Source organism: Populus trichocarpa, chromosome 18 (genome assembly GCF_000002775.5).
Source record: "Populus trichocarpa isolate Nisqually-1 chromosome 18, P.trichocarpa_v4.1, whole genome shotgun sequence".
In the NCBI taxonomy this organism is placed as follows: domain Eukaryota; kingdom Viridiplantae; phylum Streptophyta; class Magnoliopsida; order Malpighiales; family Salicaceae; genus Populus; species Populus trichocarpa.
Window position 1 is genome coordinate 2,547,501 of NC_037302.2, and position 21,638 is coordinate 2,569,138.

The 21,638-nt window shown below is 31.7% G+C and overlaps 2 protein-coding genes across 3 annotated transcripts in view; both read right to left on the reverse strand.

The window, feature by feature from the left end:
• The window catches only part of LOC7459001 (gibberellin 3-beta-dioxygenase 1), a 1,627-nt gene extending 1,130 nt beyond the window's left edge, over positions 1 to 497 (reverse strand). Inside the window, exon 1 of the mRNA XM_002324234.3 lies at positions 31 to 497. Within this exon, the coding sequence (XP_002324270.2) occupies positions 31 to 497 (467 nt within the window). The remainder of the gene's footprint in view (positions 1 to 30) is intronic.
• A 10,881-nt stretch (positions 498 to 11,378) lies between these two features.
• LOC7459000 (protein TIFY 8) lies at positions 11,379 to 16,076 on the reverse strand. 2 transcript variants are annotated; one of them, XM_052449139.1, is made up of 6 exons: positions 15,515 to 16,076; positions 14,432 to 14,619; positions 13,877 to 14,322; positions 13,668 to 13,755; positions 11,845 to 12,073; positions 11,379 to 11,736 (listed from the first exon to the last, which is right to left on the reverse strand). In XM_052449139.1, exons 1-6 carry the CDS (start codon positions 15,798 to 15,800, stop codon positions 11,654 to 11,656), a joined length of 1,320 nt encoding a protein of 439 aa, XP_052305099.1. In that variant the 5' UTR covers positions 15,801 to 16,076; the 3' UTR covers positions 11,379 to 11,653. The 2 variants fall into 2 exon arrangements, with proteins under 2 accessions (XP_052305099.1, XP_002324269.3); XM_002324233.4 differs by having other exon boundaries at positions 11,379 to 11,739; positions 15,515 to 16,071.
• Positions 16,077 to 21,638: the final 5,562 nt, after the last annotated feature.

The following is a 21,638-nucleotide window of genomic DNA, read 5'->3' on the forward strand; positions in this document are numbered from 1 at the left end:
CTCTACGTGCATGAAAATGCATGGAATTACCAAAACCGCTGGTAGTCATTGGGCCAAAGTTCCCTAGCATGATCGACAGGAGAACCCATGACTGTAAACCCTTCATGCCACATTTTCTTGCTGAAGAATGGCGAAATCCGAGCTAAGCCATAGCCGGTGGCTCCGCCAGGAGACCTTAAGGCCTTCAATTTATGTCCTGTCGGGAGAGAGAAGAGTCTTCTAGCCTCGGACTCAACTTCATCTATTATGTCCAATGGAATGCCATGGTTTATGACTTGGAACACACCCCATGTCTCACAAGCATGCCCTACAAGTTTCACCGCATCGGGATCCATGAGATCGACCGTGGGTATCGATAATTGGTCATCAGACTCGAAGGCATGGGATGTAGGCCATACATGTGAGTCGGGCACGGTCCGAACCGAATCGAAGTCTAGGGGTATAATATGGTGGAGATGGAGAGGATGGTCTCTGTAGGCTTCAGAAAGAGCGCTCATGGTAGCTAGCTAAGTTAGTTTATTAAAGGGGAAAAGGTAAGGTAAGCTCAGAGTGTTTGATTTGGTGCATAAACGCCTGAGATTAATAGATCAATACAAGGGATTAGGGTAAATATATATAGCTGGATGAGGGTGTCGACTATTTTACCTGTTTTTGAATTTTGGAAGGAAATCGATGTTAAAAGGAAAGAAATCAAGGCAAGATATTTTATACCTAAATCCATTTAATACAGTTATTAATTATGGTGAAGGAAATCAAGTACCATATAAAAAGATGAAGTCAAGGATTTTAAAGAATTGAATATTATAATTTATTTTATATCTATCTTTTAATTGATTTATTGTAATTATACATTCCATAATAGTTTTTAATTTTAACCAATGGGGATCGGTTGAATGAGACAAAAGAAGGAACAAACAAAGAGAAAGTTGAGGCACGTCTCAAAGTCTCAGAACAGTTTGCTTGTTTGGAATTTGGGTATGATAAGATCGGGGACCCATTTTATCTTTGCTTTTGTGGACAATAGACTTGCCTTGTCCACAAGTAGGAAACTGTTGAATAGCAAGGAATTAAGCTTGCAAAAAAATCATAAATATTTCGAAAAATGTTGATTACTTTTTTTTTATTTATTTACGTGGGGTGTCCGGGCCAGCTACGCGCACCACGGACTATTCCCACGGCCCACTGGACATCCTGCAAGCCCAGGGGAGCAGGTAAGGCACCGCGGGGGGTGACAGGCTGTGCACATAGAGGGTCGAACCCGGGACGGGGGCGAGACAAGCTACACGATTGACCAGCAGCGCTAGGACCCTCAAGTGCAAAAATATTGACTGATGAATAAACCCATACATATTTAACATGGGAATTATTATAAAAAAAAATGCAAGAAAATGAATTAAAAAGATATTTAATGGGCTTATTTATAATATTTGAACCGAGCAAGTTTTGAAAATTCTTTTTAAGATGACTTCAAGTAAGAAGTTGAGTTTCAAGAAGGATCAAGCCCTAATAAATGTGTTCCAAGAAAGAAATAGAGTTGTTTAACATGTATCAAATCTTGGCTACACAACTTTATATTAATGATCATAACTTTCAATCTGATTGTTTAATCGGATTGAAATTTACTTGAAGATTTTAAAGATTTTGTTTTTAAAATGTTAAAATTTTATAACAATCAGATATTGAGAAGACTTTCCAATAAGATCCAGAAGTTACGATTCAGGAATATATGAATTAAGCTTTTATTTATACAAGAGTCAGGCTTTGCATTTTATTTTACCCATGCTTTTAAGTTAGTTAGTGATTTGGGTTTAATTTACAATTCATAGTTAATTAAGGTTCACTTTTGTTTAAGTCAAACATATAAATATCTTTTATTTTTTGGATGTTAAAAATAGACCGGAGAAATTGAATAAAAATTATGTAAGCATCTTGTTTTTGGTTTTTCATTGAACTTTTCAGAACTCACAAAGAAAATCTTCTTTATGGTGTTCTACTTTTGGTTCTTAATTCAAATAATTAATTAGTCAAGCTTTTATAATCTAATTTTATCTTTCCTAGATAAAAATTTCAATTCTTGATTATGGATTATAGAGTTTTGTTTCCTGTGGATACACATAAAAAATAATAAAAGATTTGTTCTGAGTTTATGGAGTTCTCGCTTGAGAAAATGTATTAGTAAATAAATATAAAATTATTTTTAAAACTTCATTTAATAATTTATTTTTTTATTTTTTAGATTGAGATTACTATTTGACAAACAACTATACTCAAACACAATAACTACGTACTTTTATAAAATTAAATTTATGGATTGAGATTTTTTCTACAATCAATCAAATTAGAAGGTGCTGTAGACATTTTTGCAATCTAATATCTACTTGAGGAAGGTGACAAATGGACTTTGATGTCACATCCTCTCTACTACCTGCCGACCATAAAACATTGTGAAGACCTGCCGCTAGATGCCTATATATAATTGAAAAGGAAAATGAGTTTGTGTGGCAGGAAAACTTTGGGGTAAAGGCCGTGTAGCTCCATTAATGTTGGGCTAATTTGCTTTCGTAAAGCCACATGCGTATGAATTTGACCTCTAATTGAAGATTTGATTAGATCCCGTAGTGAAGATTGAAATTATTCAGTTTGGCTATTGGTCTCTCCTGGAAAAGATTCATCATTGTAGGAGGGAATTCCACCTGAGTTGATTGATTCTCAAAAGAGGAAAATTACGGCCATTTCAGATCATGTAAAACCCTTCTCAAGCTGCTTTTTGTTTATATATATATAAAAGAAAAATATGAGTGCTTTTCTTCTCAATAATATTGGCATTCTTCAAGGCCTAAAGAGCACATTTGAAAAAAAAAAAAAAAAAACTCCTTGCATGAAACAATATCAATAATGGTAAAAAGCCACACAATAATGAGAGATTTTTCGTCTCCAAAAATATGTGGATGAGAATTATCTTCTTCTAGTGAACGTTTCAGAAACCTTGTATATATTTTTAGGGACAAAATGTTGGCCCTAGCTATATATAGCTCTAGCTAGCATTAGTTTGTTTGATGCTCATTGGGAATAAAAACCCATTACGTGCTATCAGAGACGAAATTTTCCCTATAAAAAAGATTTCATCTGATCAAATAAATTTTTATATATATATATAAAAAAAAAAGCTTGTTTGACGCATTTATTTTATTTTAGAATTGGATTTATCAATATGCATTATATTTTCCCCGATTTTCATTTTTTATTAGAGAACTTTACGGATGAAATTTATCCATTTGACTCATTGGGACAAAATTCATCCCTGTAGCCTAGAAACTAGCCTGGCGTTGACGAATTCTAAAGCTTCGTCCCCATGTTGGTCCCAGAAATTCGTCCCTATTGCACTTTCTTTCTCCCTTCTCCCACTAACAATATGCATGAGTTTTATATATTTATATTCAAGCCCATTGTTTAAATACGAATCTACAAAACAGGAATGATTATAATTAGTTTGTTTGTTTAGTTCCTAAACTAGTTATTGTACCAGCGCTATATGTTGCAAGCATATTCCAAGTTAATTTTTAATGTAAAAAAAAACACATGCTAATACTATGAATATGTTTTATGAAATCATGAAATTTGTTAATTAAAGAATGAAAAGATAATGTATATGCTTCATATAATAAATTGAAAAATACATGAACTAATAAATTTAAAAAAAAAATTATGAACACTAATTAAAAACTAAGTGCATGGAAATTGGTCATTCTAGTGAGAAGTAATATTTTTTTTCACGTGTGTGGTGATGAGAACTAACAAGTATCATTAAATAATTCATTAGGGGTGTGTTAATTACAAGATCAAGGGTTAAGAATAAAAAAAAATATTTAATGAGCTTATTCAAGATATTTAAGCTAAGTTGAGCTTCAAGATTACAATAAAAAATGATCATATTTTAATTAATGTGATTTATGAAAAGAAAATATATTTTTTTATTGGGCTTGAACATACGAAAAAGCTTGGCAACGAAAGGGGTAAGGCGACAAGCATTGTTTCCTTATATTTTGTGGTTTTCCTACAAGGTAAGGATTTTTTATTGGCAAGGGACACAGAGGCAGCAAACACAAGTTTTTCTTATGAGTTGTGGGTTCCTTACAAATTAAGGCAACAACTTTGGCAGCATTGGATACAAAGTCAACAACTTTGGCAGCATTGGAATTTCTTATGAGTTTTGCTTTGTAAGGAATCCTCAATTTCCAAGGATACCAAGTTGGCAGCACTAATTTTCCAAAGTCGACAACATTATTTTCTTTTCAAAGTCAACAACAAGTGCAATTGTTTTACAATGGTTCAACAAATATGTTAAGGGAGTATACGGCAGCCATACAATTAAGTTAGAATTGGGTTTTTGTTATTTATTTTATGAACCTTGGAGTATTTTTCTTTGGATTTTAATGTCATCTCATTAGTTCATTGGAGTTTATTTTATTTTGTGAATTATAAACACCCTTTTAAAAGGGAAAACAAGATTTGGTTTTAATTATTTGAGAATATATTTTGCATGTGAGAGGTTTTTTATATTCTTAGTTTTTTATTGAACTCTTCAAGACTTATCAAAGATTAACTGTTGTTGCGGCGTTCATCCTTATATTTCTAGTTGTTGATTTTTCATAATCAACATGTTGAGATCTTTAATCCAATAACTTTGATTACTTAGTTCACGTGATCATTGGGTTGAGTTTTTTTATTAATATGATTATAGTTTTCTTAGGTTGTTTTCTATCTTGATTGTGGGTTATAGAGTTCTTACCCTCCAGATTCACATCAATTGGTATCGAAGTTAGGCTTTAAAATCAGGTTTTATTCTACCTATCTATCTTTTGATTTTATTTTTTTTACGTTATTGGTCTTTGTTTTTCAATTCTTGATTTATACCAATTTGAATTTGGATTCTTAAGAAATTGCAATTCGCATGAGTTTATGTTAGATAAGTGGATATTATTTGCTTGAAAATCGATTATGAGTTGTTGAAAGTACAAAATTTTGTTTTGAAGTCTAAAAAAACATTATAAATTAGATTTTGATGATTTAGTTTCCTATAACAGTTGGTGATTTTGGTTTATTTATTGAGTCCACTTTAGTTTCGAGATTTATAAAACCCATTTAAAATTGAACTAATCATAGATTTATGACAAATATCAATCACCAAATCTTATATTTCACACTATGTTTTTTAACCATACTATATCATGAGTCAACTCTCTATTGAAACTCGTTATAACAAGCTAAATGGTGTGAGGAAATTATTGTAGATTAAGAGACATTTCATTGTGGATTGTAATAGTAGTTTCCCTTTCAATTTCTCATCTCATCTTTTCGCGAGACGTTTCTTTGATTGTTTGCGTTTTTTCTTTCTTTTCTCTCTCCTAACAACTAAAGTGCACAATTATTCTCTATTTATTTATTGTTTGTTTGGATCAGGGAAGGGTTGTTAGACCTAAGAACCTTAGATCTGGGTACCACACCAGACCTAAGATTCATGTGTCTGACAACAATGTCAGTCTTAAAGCTCTAGGGTCTAGCATGGCCGCCAGACTCAAGAGCCTATAAAAAAACAATTATTAAAAAATATTAATCAGAATTTTTGTTTAGGATACTTAAAGGGTAGTTTAAATTTTTTTATAAAAAAAAATAATAAAAATAATAATTATTATGATTTCTGTTTAGGATACTTCAAGGATAGTTTAAATATTTTTTTTATAAAAAATAAAAATTTAATTTAAAAAAAAACTTAATTAGGATTTTTGTTTAGTATACTTCAAGGATGATTTAAATGTTTTTTTTTTAATAATTAGCATTTTTGTTTGGAATACTTCAATGGGTAGTTTAAATATTTTTTTAATAAAAAAATATTTATAAAAAATATTAATTAGCATTTCTGTTCAGGATACTTCAATGGTAGTTTAGATATTTTTTTATAAAAAAATAAAAATATATATATAAATTAATTAGGATTTCTGTTTAGAATACTTAAAGGATAGTTTAAAAGTTTTTTTTTGATAAAAAATAAAAAAGTTTATAAAAAAATTAATTAAGCATAGCCGTCAGACTTAATGCTCTTGGATCTTGCAAGACCGTCAAACCTAAGGGATTTAAAACATTTTCTATGCTTTTAATTTTTTTAAATTAAAAAAAAAATATTGACCCAAATTTTTACGCCAAACCCAAGGGGCATAAAAATGTTGTCTTTTCATTAATCTCGTGAATAGCAACGTTAATATTTTTTTATTATTTTATTTTTGTTAGTTTAGGATGCATTTCATAAAGCTCAACACAAAACTAGACTACAAAAATTGAGATTATCAATTACTCATGGTGAATGGTAAAACGGGGAATAGATTATTTCTAAAAAAAATGGGTTTTATGTTATTTACTAGTCTAAATGTAAATTACATATAAAAAAAACTTGATAATTAACTGAATTTAATTTTCTTTAAAAAAAGAGAGAGAATAAACTAAAACGAGTAAGGAAAGCAAAAATGAAAGCTATGTGGTTTGGTTATAGTCCTGCCGCCTATAAATTTACCCATAACTTGTGGCTTATGTTTCACTATCCTAAATCACTGGAAATACAGTAAAAGTGGGGACAACTATGCCACTCCTTGATTAAATCACTAAAAACATGGAGTTAGTGTTTAGTAGAGAGACTTGAAGAAAAATTGTTTAACAGGTTTAATTTCATGCGAAGATCACATCAATTGACTTCATTTTTGTTAAAATGTCTCCAATTATGCAGCAATTTCTAGCAATAAAATCTCTCCAAATATACTTGTTTGACCTAATCGATGGAATTGCATGAAACAAGCTCATGCGTTCAAGGAATTGAAAAGGTTGATTGATATATATGGGCATGATTTTTGCTAAAATATGAAGGGATCATACCGACAAGTGGCAGTGTAAAATTGTAAGAATTTTTGCAATGAGATCGCCGAGAAATTTTATAGTAGTCAGGAAACAATTAATAGTATATTATTAGTTATTTTTTTATTTGATTTAAAAAAAAAGCATAAATAAAAATATTTTTATAACTTTTAATGGGTTATAAAATTTTCTCTATATCATCTAGGTTGATCTCCATATTAACTAATTAAATAAGTTTCTTTTCCAAAAAAAAAAAAAAATGGGTGCATGTAATTAATTAATCTATGCATATATAGAAGATCGCATATATAGTCTTCCATAGGATGAACAAGATTCACTATGAATTTTACTTTTTTTCTTTAATGTATAAATAGGAGCTAATTATTAATTAAGTAGCAAGACAAGATTTAAGGTTGGACATATTGCGATATCTATCAAAGAACCATCTCAACCCAATAGCTTAAGCTATTAAGTGCGGTCACAAGGAATGCTTTATATTATTCTCTAACACATTCCTTCAAATGAAAGCCCTTTGAGCTTGAAACTTGCACAGACTTACATTACTTTGTGCTTAATTTTTATCAAATAAATAGGGATGGTGAGATTTGAACTCGTGATCACTTGGTCATCAAGACTCTGATACCATGTCAAATAATCATCTCAACCCAATAGTTTAAGCTGTTAGGTAAGGTCTCAAAATATAATTTATATTATTCTCTAACAATATCTACATATATTTAGACAAGATTTAGGATACGTTTATGGAATTAAAGAAGTCATAAATTTTAGAGTTGCCACCAACCCTAAATTTCGATCTTAACCATCAAAACCTACCAGTCAATTGTTGAATAATATTTTCTTCTTCTTAATGAATGCATGAAGAGTGCGAGCAACTTGCTTTAAATTTTATCAGAAAAAAAAAATAGTTTCAAAGCTAATTTTAAGATATCTTTATTATTAGAACAAAATAATAAAAGAATTGATATATTTTATTATTAAAAAAAATAACACCACGTGAATCCACCGCATTCACGATTCATGAAACAATAAAATATCAAGGCCGTATAGCTTTTATAAAAATTAATAAAAATAGATGTAATAAGAATTGAATTTTTTTAAAAAAAATCTCCTTTTTCAAAAAAAATTTATTGTTATTTTATAGTGTCGGTTTTCCCCTCCTTTCCAGCCCTGGGAAAAAATCCTCCTCCCGTCTACTAGTGGAGAGTTATGACTAAAGCAATATATATATTCTTCGGATGTAAGAACAACAGATCATAACAGGCATCTCTTCATTGTCAACTGCTACCTTTGCATTAATTTTCATGAAACTAATCAAGTCTTCAAACTAAAACCTTATGATCTGTGTTTGAATGTTTGATAAAGTTTTTGGTCATGTCTCCTGTCTTGAGTGGAAGACAGAAAATCCACACTATCAGGAACTTGCAAGAGACACAACTCTTCATAAATTTCAAGTGCTTAGGAATTTCGCATTTCCATTAGATTTTGATATTCTTTGGGTTGATGATGGGCATTAATTAAGGTTATAAGATATTTAATCTTACATCAATTATTACACCAGTCTGTGATCAACCATGAGCTAACTGCTGCTATCTGAATAGAACTCATGCTGGATTGCATGAAGGTGCATATATGATGGCTCTGTGCAGCCATTGATGATGATGGCCCAAACATGCCCACCACCTTGATGACCAAGAACCAAATCAGAACTTTGCTTAGGCTAATGTGAACAATAAAGATTAACTGTCTGTTTGGTATCGTGGTATATCATGTTTTTTCAAAGTACTTTTATCTAAAAAATACATTAAAATATTTTTTTAATTTTTTTTAATTTTTAACATCAAAATTATCGACAATACTAAAAAAACATTAGCCTGATATCTTTTTAAATGAAATTTATTTTTAAAGTACATTAAAAAAACTGAAACTACAACATAGTAACATTTTGAGCTATCCTAATCAACCAATGAGTTAATTATAAACTAGTCCATAAAGAATTAATTAGTTTCAACTATCTAGGTGGTGGTTCAGTGGTAAAAGTTTGGGACTAAGAGGTTTGCTCCCTCTGTGGTCTCAGGTTCGAGCCTTGTGGTTGCTCATATGATGGCCACTGGAGGCTTATATGGTCGTTAACTTCAGGGCCTGTGGGATTAGTTGAGGTGCGCGCAAGCTGGCCCGGACACCCACGTTAAACTAAAAAAAGAAGAAGAATTAATTAGTTTTTATGGTACAAAAAAATAATTTAATAGTCCTTATGATTTTTTATTCGTTGATAACTTGATCCACCCATCAATTTTTCATTGGTAAAAGTGCTGGAAGAGCCCTATTTATTTTTGTATTTCAAAAGTGTTTTTGAAAAAATCTGAATTTTTTTTATTTGCTTCAAATTAATATTATTTTAGTGATTTTAGATCATTTTAATACACTGATATCAAAATTGATTTTTAAAAAATAAAAAATATATTATTTTAATATATTTCTAAATAAAAAAACACTTTGAAAAACAACTATAACCACACTACAGACTTAATAATTTAAAAAATGTCCTTCTCGAATGGAATTTTCTCATGTTACCTACTATTTCTTGAAACCCCGTTGTCTCCTTTCTTTTTACTTTTTATCAATAGTTCATGTGTTTATGCAGTCGGTAGATACTCTTCTACCAAAATTCTGGACTCAATAAACTCATTTCCTATATTACCCTATGCAAAGTTCCATTCGAAAATAAAAAATAGAAAACGAAATAATTAATAAATTTACAAAATTATTTGAGTTTTTTTTTTAATTAGCACAATAAACAAAGAATTTTAATAAAATAAAATTACTGAAAATTTATTTATAAAAATAACGCAGCTCAATGAAAGTTATACATGCAAAACTTGCATAACCTTAAAATTTATTAAAATAACTATCATTTCAATTTAAAAATTATGCATATACTATCTTGTGATGTGTTCATAACCTTAAAATTTATGAAAATAATAAATAATTATTATTTTAATTAAAAAATTATATATCTGACCTTATAAAAAATAATTTGAAATTTATATAAAAGAAATGATTTAAAAATGGCGCATGAATGACATACAAAGAAGCAGATTGCTAATTACACCCTTTGCCACCATCAAACCCACAAGTAGAAAAAATCTCAAGTTACTAACAATGATGTTTAGGCTAATGTTGAGAAGAAATAGACCGATCGACACGCGTGATCGATCATCCTGTCCTGATCAAACAGTTCTTTTTCTTTTCCCCTTCAGTTCATAGGCTCAAGGGAGTTATAGTACTGTAGTAGATTGAAATTGATCATAACACCCAAAACACGGGGGGAGTTGAAAAGTCAAGCATTTAATCACTGCAAAAAGTTGTCGGCAAGAGGAAGCATGTTGGTTTAATGTTAGATAAAGGTCTGAATCTCTAGAAATCATTGTTGCCCTAATCTATGTGAAATAATAATAATAATAATAATAATCATAATCTTTAAAAAAAAAAAAAAAAACCATCTAGGTAGTGGCCTAGTGGTAAGAGCTTGGAACCAAGAGATTTGCTCCCTCTATGATCTCAGGTTCGAACCTTGTGGTTGCTCATATGATGGTCACTGGAAACTTACATGGTCGTTAACTTCAGGACCCGTGGGATTAGTCAAGGTGCACGCAAGCTGGCCCGGACACAAACATTAAACTAAAAAAAAATCTAAAAAAAAAACACAAATTATATTGAGAAATGGGAGTCGCCGACTATGACTTAATCATAAAACTAGACTAATGAAGATTTATACTTAGACTCATCATAAGCTGTTGACTACTACATTTTTTTTTATGTCAAACATTAATTGCCAACAAGATCTGTCAAAATGAGCATTATGGGAAATTCCGAAAAAGTTTGTTCATAAAAGAATGCTACGGTATTTGGGATTGTATTCCCGAGTGCTTTTAAAAAACATTTTTTACTAAATTTTTTCAGATTTTATTTTATTCTTAATATCAAATTAAAACAAATAATAATTTAATACTTTTTAAAATAAACACATTTTTAAAATACTCTCCGAAAAAATTACAATTAGAAAATCCTTCCGCGGTAAGAAAAAATCATTTACACATTATAATATATATAATAATAAATAAATAAATAAATAAGCAATTTCCTCTTCTAACTTGGGCTTTAAACTCCAGGACCCCAAGCCTATTGGCTACTATAAGAAGGATCATGCTACTGCTGGGCCATGGGCCGTTAGCAGGAGAAGCTAATGCTATAGGGAACACGGCCATGGATGACGATGAACAAACAACCTTTTCTTCTCTCGTCCCAGAGCAAAGGTTTGATTTAATAGGTGGATGTTGCTTGCTGCCACCCAAGAATATGCTTAAAGTTGTTGCTTATCAGTAAAAGGTTCTGTAACTTGTGAAAATAACTTGGTAAAACATGAAAATGCTAATGCCTACTGGTTTCAAGCAATTGGAGAGAGGGAATTGTTTTCAATTTGAAAAATGGATAAACAACCTAGATATATATATCAAAAGCTAGGCCATGGCTGTATCTGATTATGATTCTGAAACTTCATATAAGTTCTCTATACATGAATGAGAACCCCTCCTTCCCCTTGCTCTATTTCAGGAAGAAAAAAAAAAAAAAAAAAAAGGGCAAAAGAATGGAGCTTTAAGAGAGACTAGAAAAATGAGCTCACTCTTCCTAGAGAGGCTGTTATCTAAAACAATGATTACGCTGTTCAGAGCTCTCATTTATCCTCATTACTGGGTTCTCTTGCCTGAACCAGGTTTCTTGTCTCTTTAGCTATTATAATGCTGCTGCCATGATGCCCTCCTGCGTCCAAGCAATCAATCATGGCAAACAAAAAAAAATGCAAACAAGTCAATACCTAACTCAGAGTAAAAAGCACTGTGGGTAATAAAATTTGAAAATATTCACCTGCTGGTGTAGAGATTCGATCACCAGAGCCGACTGCATGAGTAGCATTGCCAGTGACAAATGTCCTCCCGCGAAATTCATGTGGGAATGGTGTGTTAGCGGCCACAGCTCCTTCATATTCATTGCTGGTCATGAAACTTTCGCTGCCCTGCCTTGCAGTAGGTTTTGGTGAGTAGGTTGTTGACCATGATCCTCCGTTCGAACCAGCTAGGGACATTATAACATCCGCCTGAAATAGATCATACAGCACATAGTGGTCAAAGCATAGCTTGCATGCACCAATTTTGCTATGGATCATTCAATAAATACTTGCACAGAACGTAAACAACCGAGTCGAACCACACAGGAAAACAATAGCATAAATTCCCCTAGCATGAAAGGATTTCTGTTACTCTCGCAGCTCTGAGAGTGTCTGAGGCGTTCACAGGCAAGGGGTAAAAGAAGAAATGGATAGCAGAGAGTATAATTCTGTGGTTTACCTCAGAAAGTCTACATGAAACCAATTTTATTAATCTTCTTGTGATACAGAATTTCATTGCCAAAAACAAGCTAGGCTGACAAATATGCACTTGGTACCTTTAACAGAACATTAAAACTGCTCTTCAGCACAAGATTGCTACCCAGCATCATATGCCATGATTTGGATTTTAAAATGTGAACAAAAGTAATATGAATATTGTCATTCATAAGCATATTCAAGCATCGGAAATCATGAACAGGAATAGTAGGAACAGTTCCTCCAGGGGGCACACAAAGATTTGGCGGAAAGGAAAAGGCACCCATCATTATGAAAGGGATGGGAATTTTTACACGTAATGATGGGCAGCGTTTCATATTCAAACTTGTAATGAAGAGATTGAACCGTTTCAAGAAAGAAACGACGTCTTTTATAGAAAGATAACACAGACAATTATGACATAAGCACCTTAAGTAAAACTTGAAGCTTGCATATATTGAAAGACTAGATAAATCAAAAGCACGGAGTTCTTGGAGACCACTATGAATCACTTCACTTTTTAATTTAAATGCTTTCATGATGAGAACAGAAAAGTGAATACATAAGCACACATTTTATGCTATGGGTAAAGAGACAGCAGATTAATGGAAAAATAATACAAAATAAGGTTGAAAAGCCATGTACAGGAACTTTATTAATGCATAATGAAAGACATGTAGGTCTTTCTCACTAGAGTAACTGCAGCCTTGTGAACCAAGTGTCAGTCTGTAACTGTTTCATTTTCTTACCATTCCATAAGATAAATTATTTCAAAACAGACCGCAGCTACTTTCAACATGTATCCATGTCAACTCTTAACTCGAGCTGTTAGGTGTATCTGGATCTGGCCATCTGGAATTATATTCCCCAACGTGAATAAAAAATTCTAAAGAAAGCCATCCCTTGCATGTTAATATGAAATGTTTCCAACTGTAAGGTCAATCACAGTAGGTTCATTTGCATGCACAACTCAAAAAACAGAGATCCATTTTCCAAATAACAGAACAGAGCACTGATCAACAGATCAGCACTGAAGACACAACAAAAAAAAGAAAAAATTGAAATGCTTCCTGGAGAAGCAGTCCACATCCACAGTTACTAAAATACTGCAACTACAATTTTTATATGATTCAACCGAGATACTACTACAAATTAACAACCATGTAATTTAATAACTTCATTTGCACTTTTCTGTAGGTGATTCACTAGCACAAACTAATGTACGACTCAAATGAGCATGCCAAATAAGCTTCTCAGTCCACAAAACAGTAGAAACCAATAAGATTAAACAGTTGATCCTTCACTAGCAAACAAATGGAAAGCAAACCTTGTTTGGGTGGACATCATCAAAAACATGAGCTTGACCACCATAAAATATAGTCATCTGGCGACTGGCAGATGTTAAACCCTTCTGACTGCCATGGGAACAAAAGAAATGTAGTATCAAACTCTTTTTAATGGGTGATGATTTAGCATGAAGTGAAAAAATTACCACCAAGAAGCGTAGAAGATGATGTACTAGATTATATAATTCACCTTGCAGGAGTTGAAGATTCTGGCTCTGAAATATGAATCCCAATCTTTGGTTTGCCGCCACTAGACAGCCCTCCAGATGAATTTTTCTCAGAAATACCGCTGCCAGCATTTATAGAACTCAGAATACCGGGGCCTTTAATTCCAGTTCTGGAACCTTCATCAGCAGCAGATTGAGAGATAACTGAAGGACCAGCATTAGTATCTCTGAATCTGTTTGTGGGAATTTGATGAGTAAAAGGAACAAATTGGCCACCACGAGTAGGATATGCGCCTACTCCCATGGGAATGGATCGCTCCCATTTGGAAACATTGGCATCAAGTCTATTGCCAGCAGAAGGTTGCAGTGAGAGAGATGCAGAACTCGGCCTCTTTGACTGCATGCCATAGAAAACCTCATCATCATTAGACCTTCTAGACCACTCTCCACCACCTCCATTTTTGAGCATCTGAATTTCAACATGAAACGTTAAATATCAATAAAAACAAACCACATGAGAGGTTCTTCACTTTCATCAAAACGGAAGACAGATCACAGGATTAAATCTCAAACCTCACCTTCATCAAATGCAGGCTCTCAGTGGAATCATGAGCCATTTGTGGAACCCCATCCCTTGGTCCCGTAAAGGCAGAATCGGAATTGCTCCGCTTACTTCCAGCTAATCTGTTGCTTATCTCAGGACCAGAAATATCACTCCTTGGGCCGTAAAATGGAATCCCCTCAAGATGATTCCCAGCCTGCCTTTCTATTAAAATCAATGATAAAGTGTCAAAGTTTGAAAATGATTGGTAGGATCACGAAACCAGAAAACACAAGCTATAATAAATAAAAAGCAATTTCAACAGCTAAAGTTCAACCTTGGTTATGTCCTTTTAATGAGGTTGTGGATGAAAAAAAATCTCCACAAAAGGAAAAATAACATGTATAAACTATAATTGTGGAAAGCATATCTTGACCAAAATGCATAATGGCCTAAACTGGAATGGCATTCTTAATTCTGTTCTTCAACTTGTAATGTGGGATTTCTTAAAGGAAAAGGTTATATGCATGAACACTTTCAACCTTGGTCCATTTCTTCTTTAGGGAACAATATTTGAGTAAAGAAAACCACAAAACACCACATTTGCAAAGCAGTTTTAGTATGGAAATAAAGATAACACAAAAATAGTGGCAAGTAGTTGCAAATTAAACCTTCCCCAGTAAAGAACAAGTTTACTAATAAAATAAAAGAAAGGAGATTAAGTGAAAACCTGCTAAAGATAACAACCTCACTAAAACTAATCAACAAGAAAATAAACCCACCCCGACAACCTGAAATAGATAGTGTTCTCTACGTATAGTGAAAAATCAACACTGGCCATTAACCTCTCTCTCACACAAACATGCTCCACTAAATCATGGAGGGAAAAATAGCAAGGACCTCCATTTCACTTGATAATAGCAAAGAAGAAACGAAAATTTAACAAAACAAAATAAAAACATAATTAGATAAAGAGAACCCATCAACTAAAATAGGGGGGGGAAACCGTTGAAGAGTTTATACATCAATAAAGAGAAAAAAAAATCAAAAGGACCCATTAACCTGTAAGGATCAAAAAAGAAAGAGAAAGAAGCTTTCAAGTTGTAGAGCCAGTACTTACCAGAAGCTAGATCAGAGGTGGAAGAGAGAGGTCCGCGGCCACCACCAGAAGAAGCCCCAAGTGAAGCAGAAGCAGAAGGAGACCCATCTTTATATTTTGGAGCTAAAACGACTGGTGAATCTGTAGTTGCTTTCATGCCTAAGAAATCATGAAACATTGCCTTCACTTGTTGTTTTTGTTGCTGTTGGCTTGTTGCAGTGCTGTTGTTTATATTAACACTATTACTATGGCCAGAGTTGGCATTGTTGTTTTTGCTTTGTTGTACCATTGTCATGACCATAGCCATTTCCTCTTCGCATCAAGCTTCTCCACCATGGTTTCTTCCCTCTTTAGCTTCAAAGAGAGAAGCCGAGAAGGGTCGTAAAGAAGGAACGATTTTCAAGAAAGTAAAGAAAGTGAGAGGGAGAGGGGGCATCAAAAGACTGAGTTTTTAAGATAGGGGGGGAGCATTAAAAAGCAAAAGGTTCTGTCTTTCTCTGGGAGAGGAGATGTTGTTCAATTCTTTATTATTATTTTATTAGGGTTTCTTACATTATTTATTTATTCACTTGTTCTCTCTCTTACACTCACTGGTTCTCTGTGTGTATCTGTGTCACAGAATATGTGTAGGGCTGCCGTTTTGTTTAGAAAAAGGTATGATTAGTTGGGTGTAAGAGTGTGCTTGATTTTTTCCCTGTTATTTACTGCTATATTAACCATTGTGTTTAGGGTTTTGTGCTCTTGCCTTGTAGAGATCCCTCTTAATTTCTGGTTATTTTTTCCTCCAAAAATTCCCTCAAAAAGTCACCATTATAGGGTATTTTTTAAATATTTTGTTTAAAAATATATTAAAATAATTTTTTTTATTTTTAACATCTTCGTATCTCAAAAATTATCCTTAAAATACAGGGTGATACAAATTAAACTATTTCTTATACTAATTATTTTACAGTAGCTACATGGTTATAAACTTCTAAACAGATTATTGTGTAAACTATTTTATCTTTTTCTTAATTTTGTCAATCCCTCTATATTTGTAAGAGTTGCAAATAATTGAGTATAATCTTAGGGGAAAAAAAACGTTTTTATCCTTGAAAAGGAAAGGATATGCTCTAAATCTTGAAAAAAAAAGGTGTTTTTATATATTTATACTTGTTGCATATTAAATCTTATCTGAGTGCCTGTAGATTTGAAGGCAATAATACGATTATAATGACTTTTGGTGGCCAGCAACAGCTACAGGTACGAGAAAATACACAGAGAGAGAGAGAGGGTTGGGATCCTACGTGGTGTCCATTGCCCAGAGGACAAGGCAAACACATACTGGATATATAGCTCACCAGATTGTCACGATCCTTGCCCACCTCCTCGCCTCCTAACATCAACATGCACGCATGCAGGCTCTTGGTAATAGACACAGAGAGGAGGCCCTGTGTAAAGGACTCCAACTCAGACATCCACAAAGCCCTCTTGTTTATCATATCCTGCTCTTATTCCTTCTGCTTTTGTTAACTTAATCATTGCAAGGATGATGGGATTTCTTGTTTTGCAGGTTAACTACGCATTAGTCTTCTCCTCCCCCAGCTATAATAAATAATCTAACAGCAGATCAGTCTTAATGTCTGTCCATCACTTGATAGTTCTGATCACATATATAAAAAGATGGAGAGCCGACCATGTCTAGAACTCTTGGTGTTCTAATTATAAAGAGTACTAGCATAAGGATATATCCTCGTCGGTAAAATACAAAGAAGAAGAAGAAGAAATGAAGCTGTGTCTTTTATGATTGTTTTTTTTTCAGTTTTTTTTAGTTTAATGTGGGTATCCGGGCCAGCTTACGCGCATCTCGACTAATCCCACTGGTTCTGAAATTAACGACCATATAAGTCTCCAGTGACCATTATATAAACAACTATAAAACTCGAACCTGTCTTTTATGATTGTTGGCGTACATTCTTATGTCAGTTAAGCAAGATCTCGATGGGGCATTTGCCATTTTAGCACTAAGAGTATTTTTAATGGCAAGAAGAGTTAAATTGTTTGCTACAAGAATTTTGCATTTTAAACACAGAATATTCTGTTGGTATTTAAATATTAATTATATCAGTATAATTTTTACTAATGAGATTACGGATCATGATTATATTAAAAAATTATAATTAATAATTTTTATTATATTAATCATTTCATCGATAATTTAATCATTAATAATTAAGTAAGATCTCGACAGATTAGTTGTTATTTTAGCATTGAGAATATTTTTAATGGTAAAATTTATTTAGAAAAGCTAAATTGTTGATATAACTTTTTGAGCATTATAAATATAGTTTTTTTTCTTATATGTATTCTAATGAAGAAAAAAAAAGGTTATTTTAACAACCCATTTGTATTTTAATATATTTAATATTAATATTTTTTACTTTTTTGAGAAAGATCATTTGAGAAAAGCTTAATCAATGAAAGAAAAAACATTGAAATAATAATTTATTTTAGCTTTAATTAGCTTTTTCAATTGACATATATAAATAGTTTTTTTATAAAAAAAAAAGTTATTTTGAATCTTCATTTAACTATTTCTTTGAATTCTGCAAAATCAAAAGAAGAAAAAAAGCTAAAAAATTAGTTTTTTTTCACCTTTAGCTTTTCTTTTGCCTCAGGTCGTTGAAAATGTTGGCCGTAAAATGAATCACCTAATGGTGGTTGTTGTACTTTTGAAAAAGTTTAAACTCAAAACTTTTTAAAAGAAAAAGAAATAATAATTATAGTTGAATTAATTACCACTCATTAATTGATTTTTATCTTGTTGTTAATTAATCATTGAAACTTGAACATTTCAAGACCCGTGCATATTACTATATCAAAAATATATTTTATAGAGATAATGATGGCATTTCCTTTTCTTGGTTAACAGATTTCCAACCTTAAATATTCTTATGATGTGTATTGTGTACTTTATTTTTTATTTTTTTCTTGATGCATTGTTTATAGTTTATAGTTTGGATGATATGAAAATTATATATAACAAAATATTGTTTATGTTTAATTAACATGAAAAAAAAATTTACGATCAAATAAAAAAAATATAGGCATTTTAATGCATGGATTTATCAAATTTAAAAAGTTGATCACCGTTTGGGAACGCGGTACAAACCATGTTCCCAAAAAATTCAATTTTGGTTTTTACTAAAAATTAATTTTTTTTGTTTTAGATTATTTTAATGCGCTGATCTCAAAAATAATTTTTAAAAAAATAAAAAATATATCATTTTGATGCATTTCGACACGAAAAACACTTTAAAAAACAATCACAACTTCACTCCCAATCAGGCATACAATTTTTTGTTGGAATCTAAGCCAACATGGTCCATCTTATGGTGCCCTCCAAGAGGAATACCTTTTATCAGCCTAGCTATACTTTTTTTTCTTTTGTGTTGCCCTTGATCTTTTTCAAATTCTCAAACAATTAAAAGCAAAATTAATAATCTTAAAAATCATTAGAAAAACCAAAATCTTCAAGTTTACCTTTGTCAAATTTATTGCAAATTCATACTTTTGTCCGTGGCTTGAAGACGTCGGCCAACGCATCCAATAAGAAGTACATTGCAAAATCAAACTTTAACAATTAGATGGTTCAAACAAATGGAAAGAAGCATTTCAAAAAAATTATGAACGTAGAAAAGAATCCAACATTATATATACTTGAATTTCTCGTGAATGGTGTTCTTATATTGGTCATAATGCATTTCAGAGAATAGTATGCTGATATATAAAATTAATCTAATGATCATAGTGAATGATACATAATTTTAAAATCTTACTTGATAGTTTATTTGAAACAAGGTTCAAGTCATACGTTGATGGGATCAGCTTGGATTGATTGTAAATTTTTTTTTCAAAACAATATTTTAACAAAAAAATAAAAAATAAAAGTTAAAGAGTTTTAACCGGGTTATACCTGAATTAACTGAGTTGTAAATCAACTTAAATCTTTAATTTGACGAGCTCGGGTCAATATGTTTTCTATTTTTTCTTCAAGTTGGATCAATCCATGTTAGATAACAATGATATCATCATACAATTCCAATTTTAATTCCAAACCATAAAATAAATAATAAAAATTTCATAGACCTCGATTTAATTTTTCTTTCATGAATTCTATTTGGAAAATGCCATATTGCCGTGAAATACAAGGGAAAGAAGAAGAAGAAGAAGAAGAAATGGCATGGTATGTGGGAAGAAGATTATTAGGCAACTAAATTATTTGCTCATGCATGTCACATTAATTTTTTTTAATGTAAAAAAAAATATCCAATCATTGCTAATATTATTTTATTACAAAAATTTAAATTATAAAGAGGTTAACTCAATATGACATGAATGACTTGGTAGTTCAAAAGCAACCCGAATGAGCGGTAAAAAGATAGTTTGACTAAAGAAAATTCAAGACGATATCTTTTCTTTTAATATTAAGACAACAACATATTGGATTGACCATGGTAATCCCGAGTTAACCTGCTAAATTTACGATTCGAGTCATGAGACCATGATAATCTCATATAAAAAAAATTAAAACAAATTAAAAATCTCAATTTTCAACTAACTGAATGTTGAAGGATAAAATTAAAAAAAAAAAAAGCAACCCAAGTCTACCCTCTAAAACAACAACCCGAGCCATGAGACTAGGATAACCCCATATAAAATAAATTATGAAATCTAATTCTAAATCAACTCAATATTGAATAAAGAAATAGAAAAGAAATCAATTAAAAAAAGAACATGAAAAATACCCGAGTCAACCTAGATTAATCCATCAAACTCATGACACGGTTCATAGAAAATAAATTGAAAAAATAACCCGAATTAATCTGGGTTAACTTGTCAAACTCGCGACTTGGGTCATGAAACCAGGATAATCTCATAGAAAGTAAATTGAAACAAATTATAAAGCTCAATTCTCAATCAACCTTTTGTTAACCGTTGAAATTGAATAACAAAATTCAATCTAAAAAAACACAATAAAACAACCCAAGTCTACTTAGATCAACCTGAAAAACTCATAACCTAAATCATGATGTTGGAATAACCTCATAAAAATCAAACCAAATCAAATCATGAAGCATAATTCATAATGAACTTAATATTGAAGGATAAAGTGGGAAAAATATGCTAATTAAAAAGAAGAAGAAAAAATTGGAGTTAATCAAGTTAACTCGTCAAACCAGCGATATAGGTCAGAAGAATGAGATAACCACATAGAAAAGAAAATGCAACAAATCATGAAGCCTAGTAAATCAAATATTAAATGATGAAATTAGAAAACAATATAGATTTTTTTAAAAAAAAAAAACAAAGGCAAATTGCTTTTACTATTAATAGCTAGTATTTTGTGAGGTGTCAAACAGTAAAAGCACCACCTCTTTTATTTTTTTGTTAGTTTTTTATTTAATTAAATGATTATTTATGCCAATAAAAGGTAAAAAGAAAATTACAAACAAAAACAAATTGAATCAAACTATGAAGGTCAATTATAAAACAACTCAATATTGAATGATAAAAATTAAAAAAAAAATAAAACAAAAGAGATTTGGATCAACCCACTAACCTTGCTATCATAGGCACATGATTGGGTTATCTCATAGAGAGGAGGGGGGGCACGAAGATCAATTCCTAAAAAATTAAATGTTGAAGGATGAAATTGAAAAGGAACAAAGTCAACTCGTGTTAACTTTCAAAAGTCGTGACCGTGATCATGAGCCCGAGACTTATCGTGTAGAAGAAAAACCCAAAAAATAACAAAGCAAAATTCTCAATAAAAAACTGTCGAGGTATGAAACTTAAAAATAAAAATAAAAAAACAACAAAAATAAAGATCTGAGTCAACCAGGGTAACTCGCTAACCCCGGGACTATGGGAACAAGATTGAAATAACCCCTTAGAAAGGAAAGTGAGGGGAAAAAAGCATGAAGACCAACTTTAAAAAAAATATTGAATGATGAAATTAAAAAAATATATACTAAAGTCAACCATCTTTAACCTTCGAGACACGTGATCGTGGTAATGAGGCCAAGACTAACCGCATAAAAGGCAAACCTAATAAAACAATGAAGCAAAATTCTCAATAAAAAATGTTGAGGCATGAAATTGA

What these genes read in the sequence shown, in the direction of transcription:
- LOC7459000 (XM_002324233.4), bottom strand. Translation starts at nt 15,800, where the DNA reads ATGGCTATGGTCATGACAATGGTACAACAAAGCAAAAACAACAATGCC. An exon ending in GAATCTTCAACTCCTGCAAG is followed by an intron (nt 13,756 to 13,876) that starts GTGAATTATATA and finishes TTCCCATGGCAG; the next exon opens with TCAGAAGGGTTTAACATCTG. An exon ending in TCGAATCTCTACACCAGCAG is followed by an intron (nt 11,740 to 11,844) that starts GTGAATATTTTC and finishes GCTTGGACGCAG; the next exon opens with GAGGGCATCATGGCAGCAGC.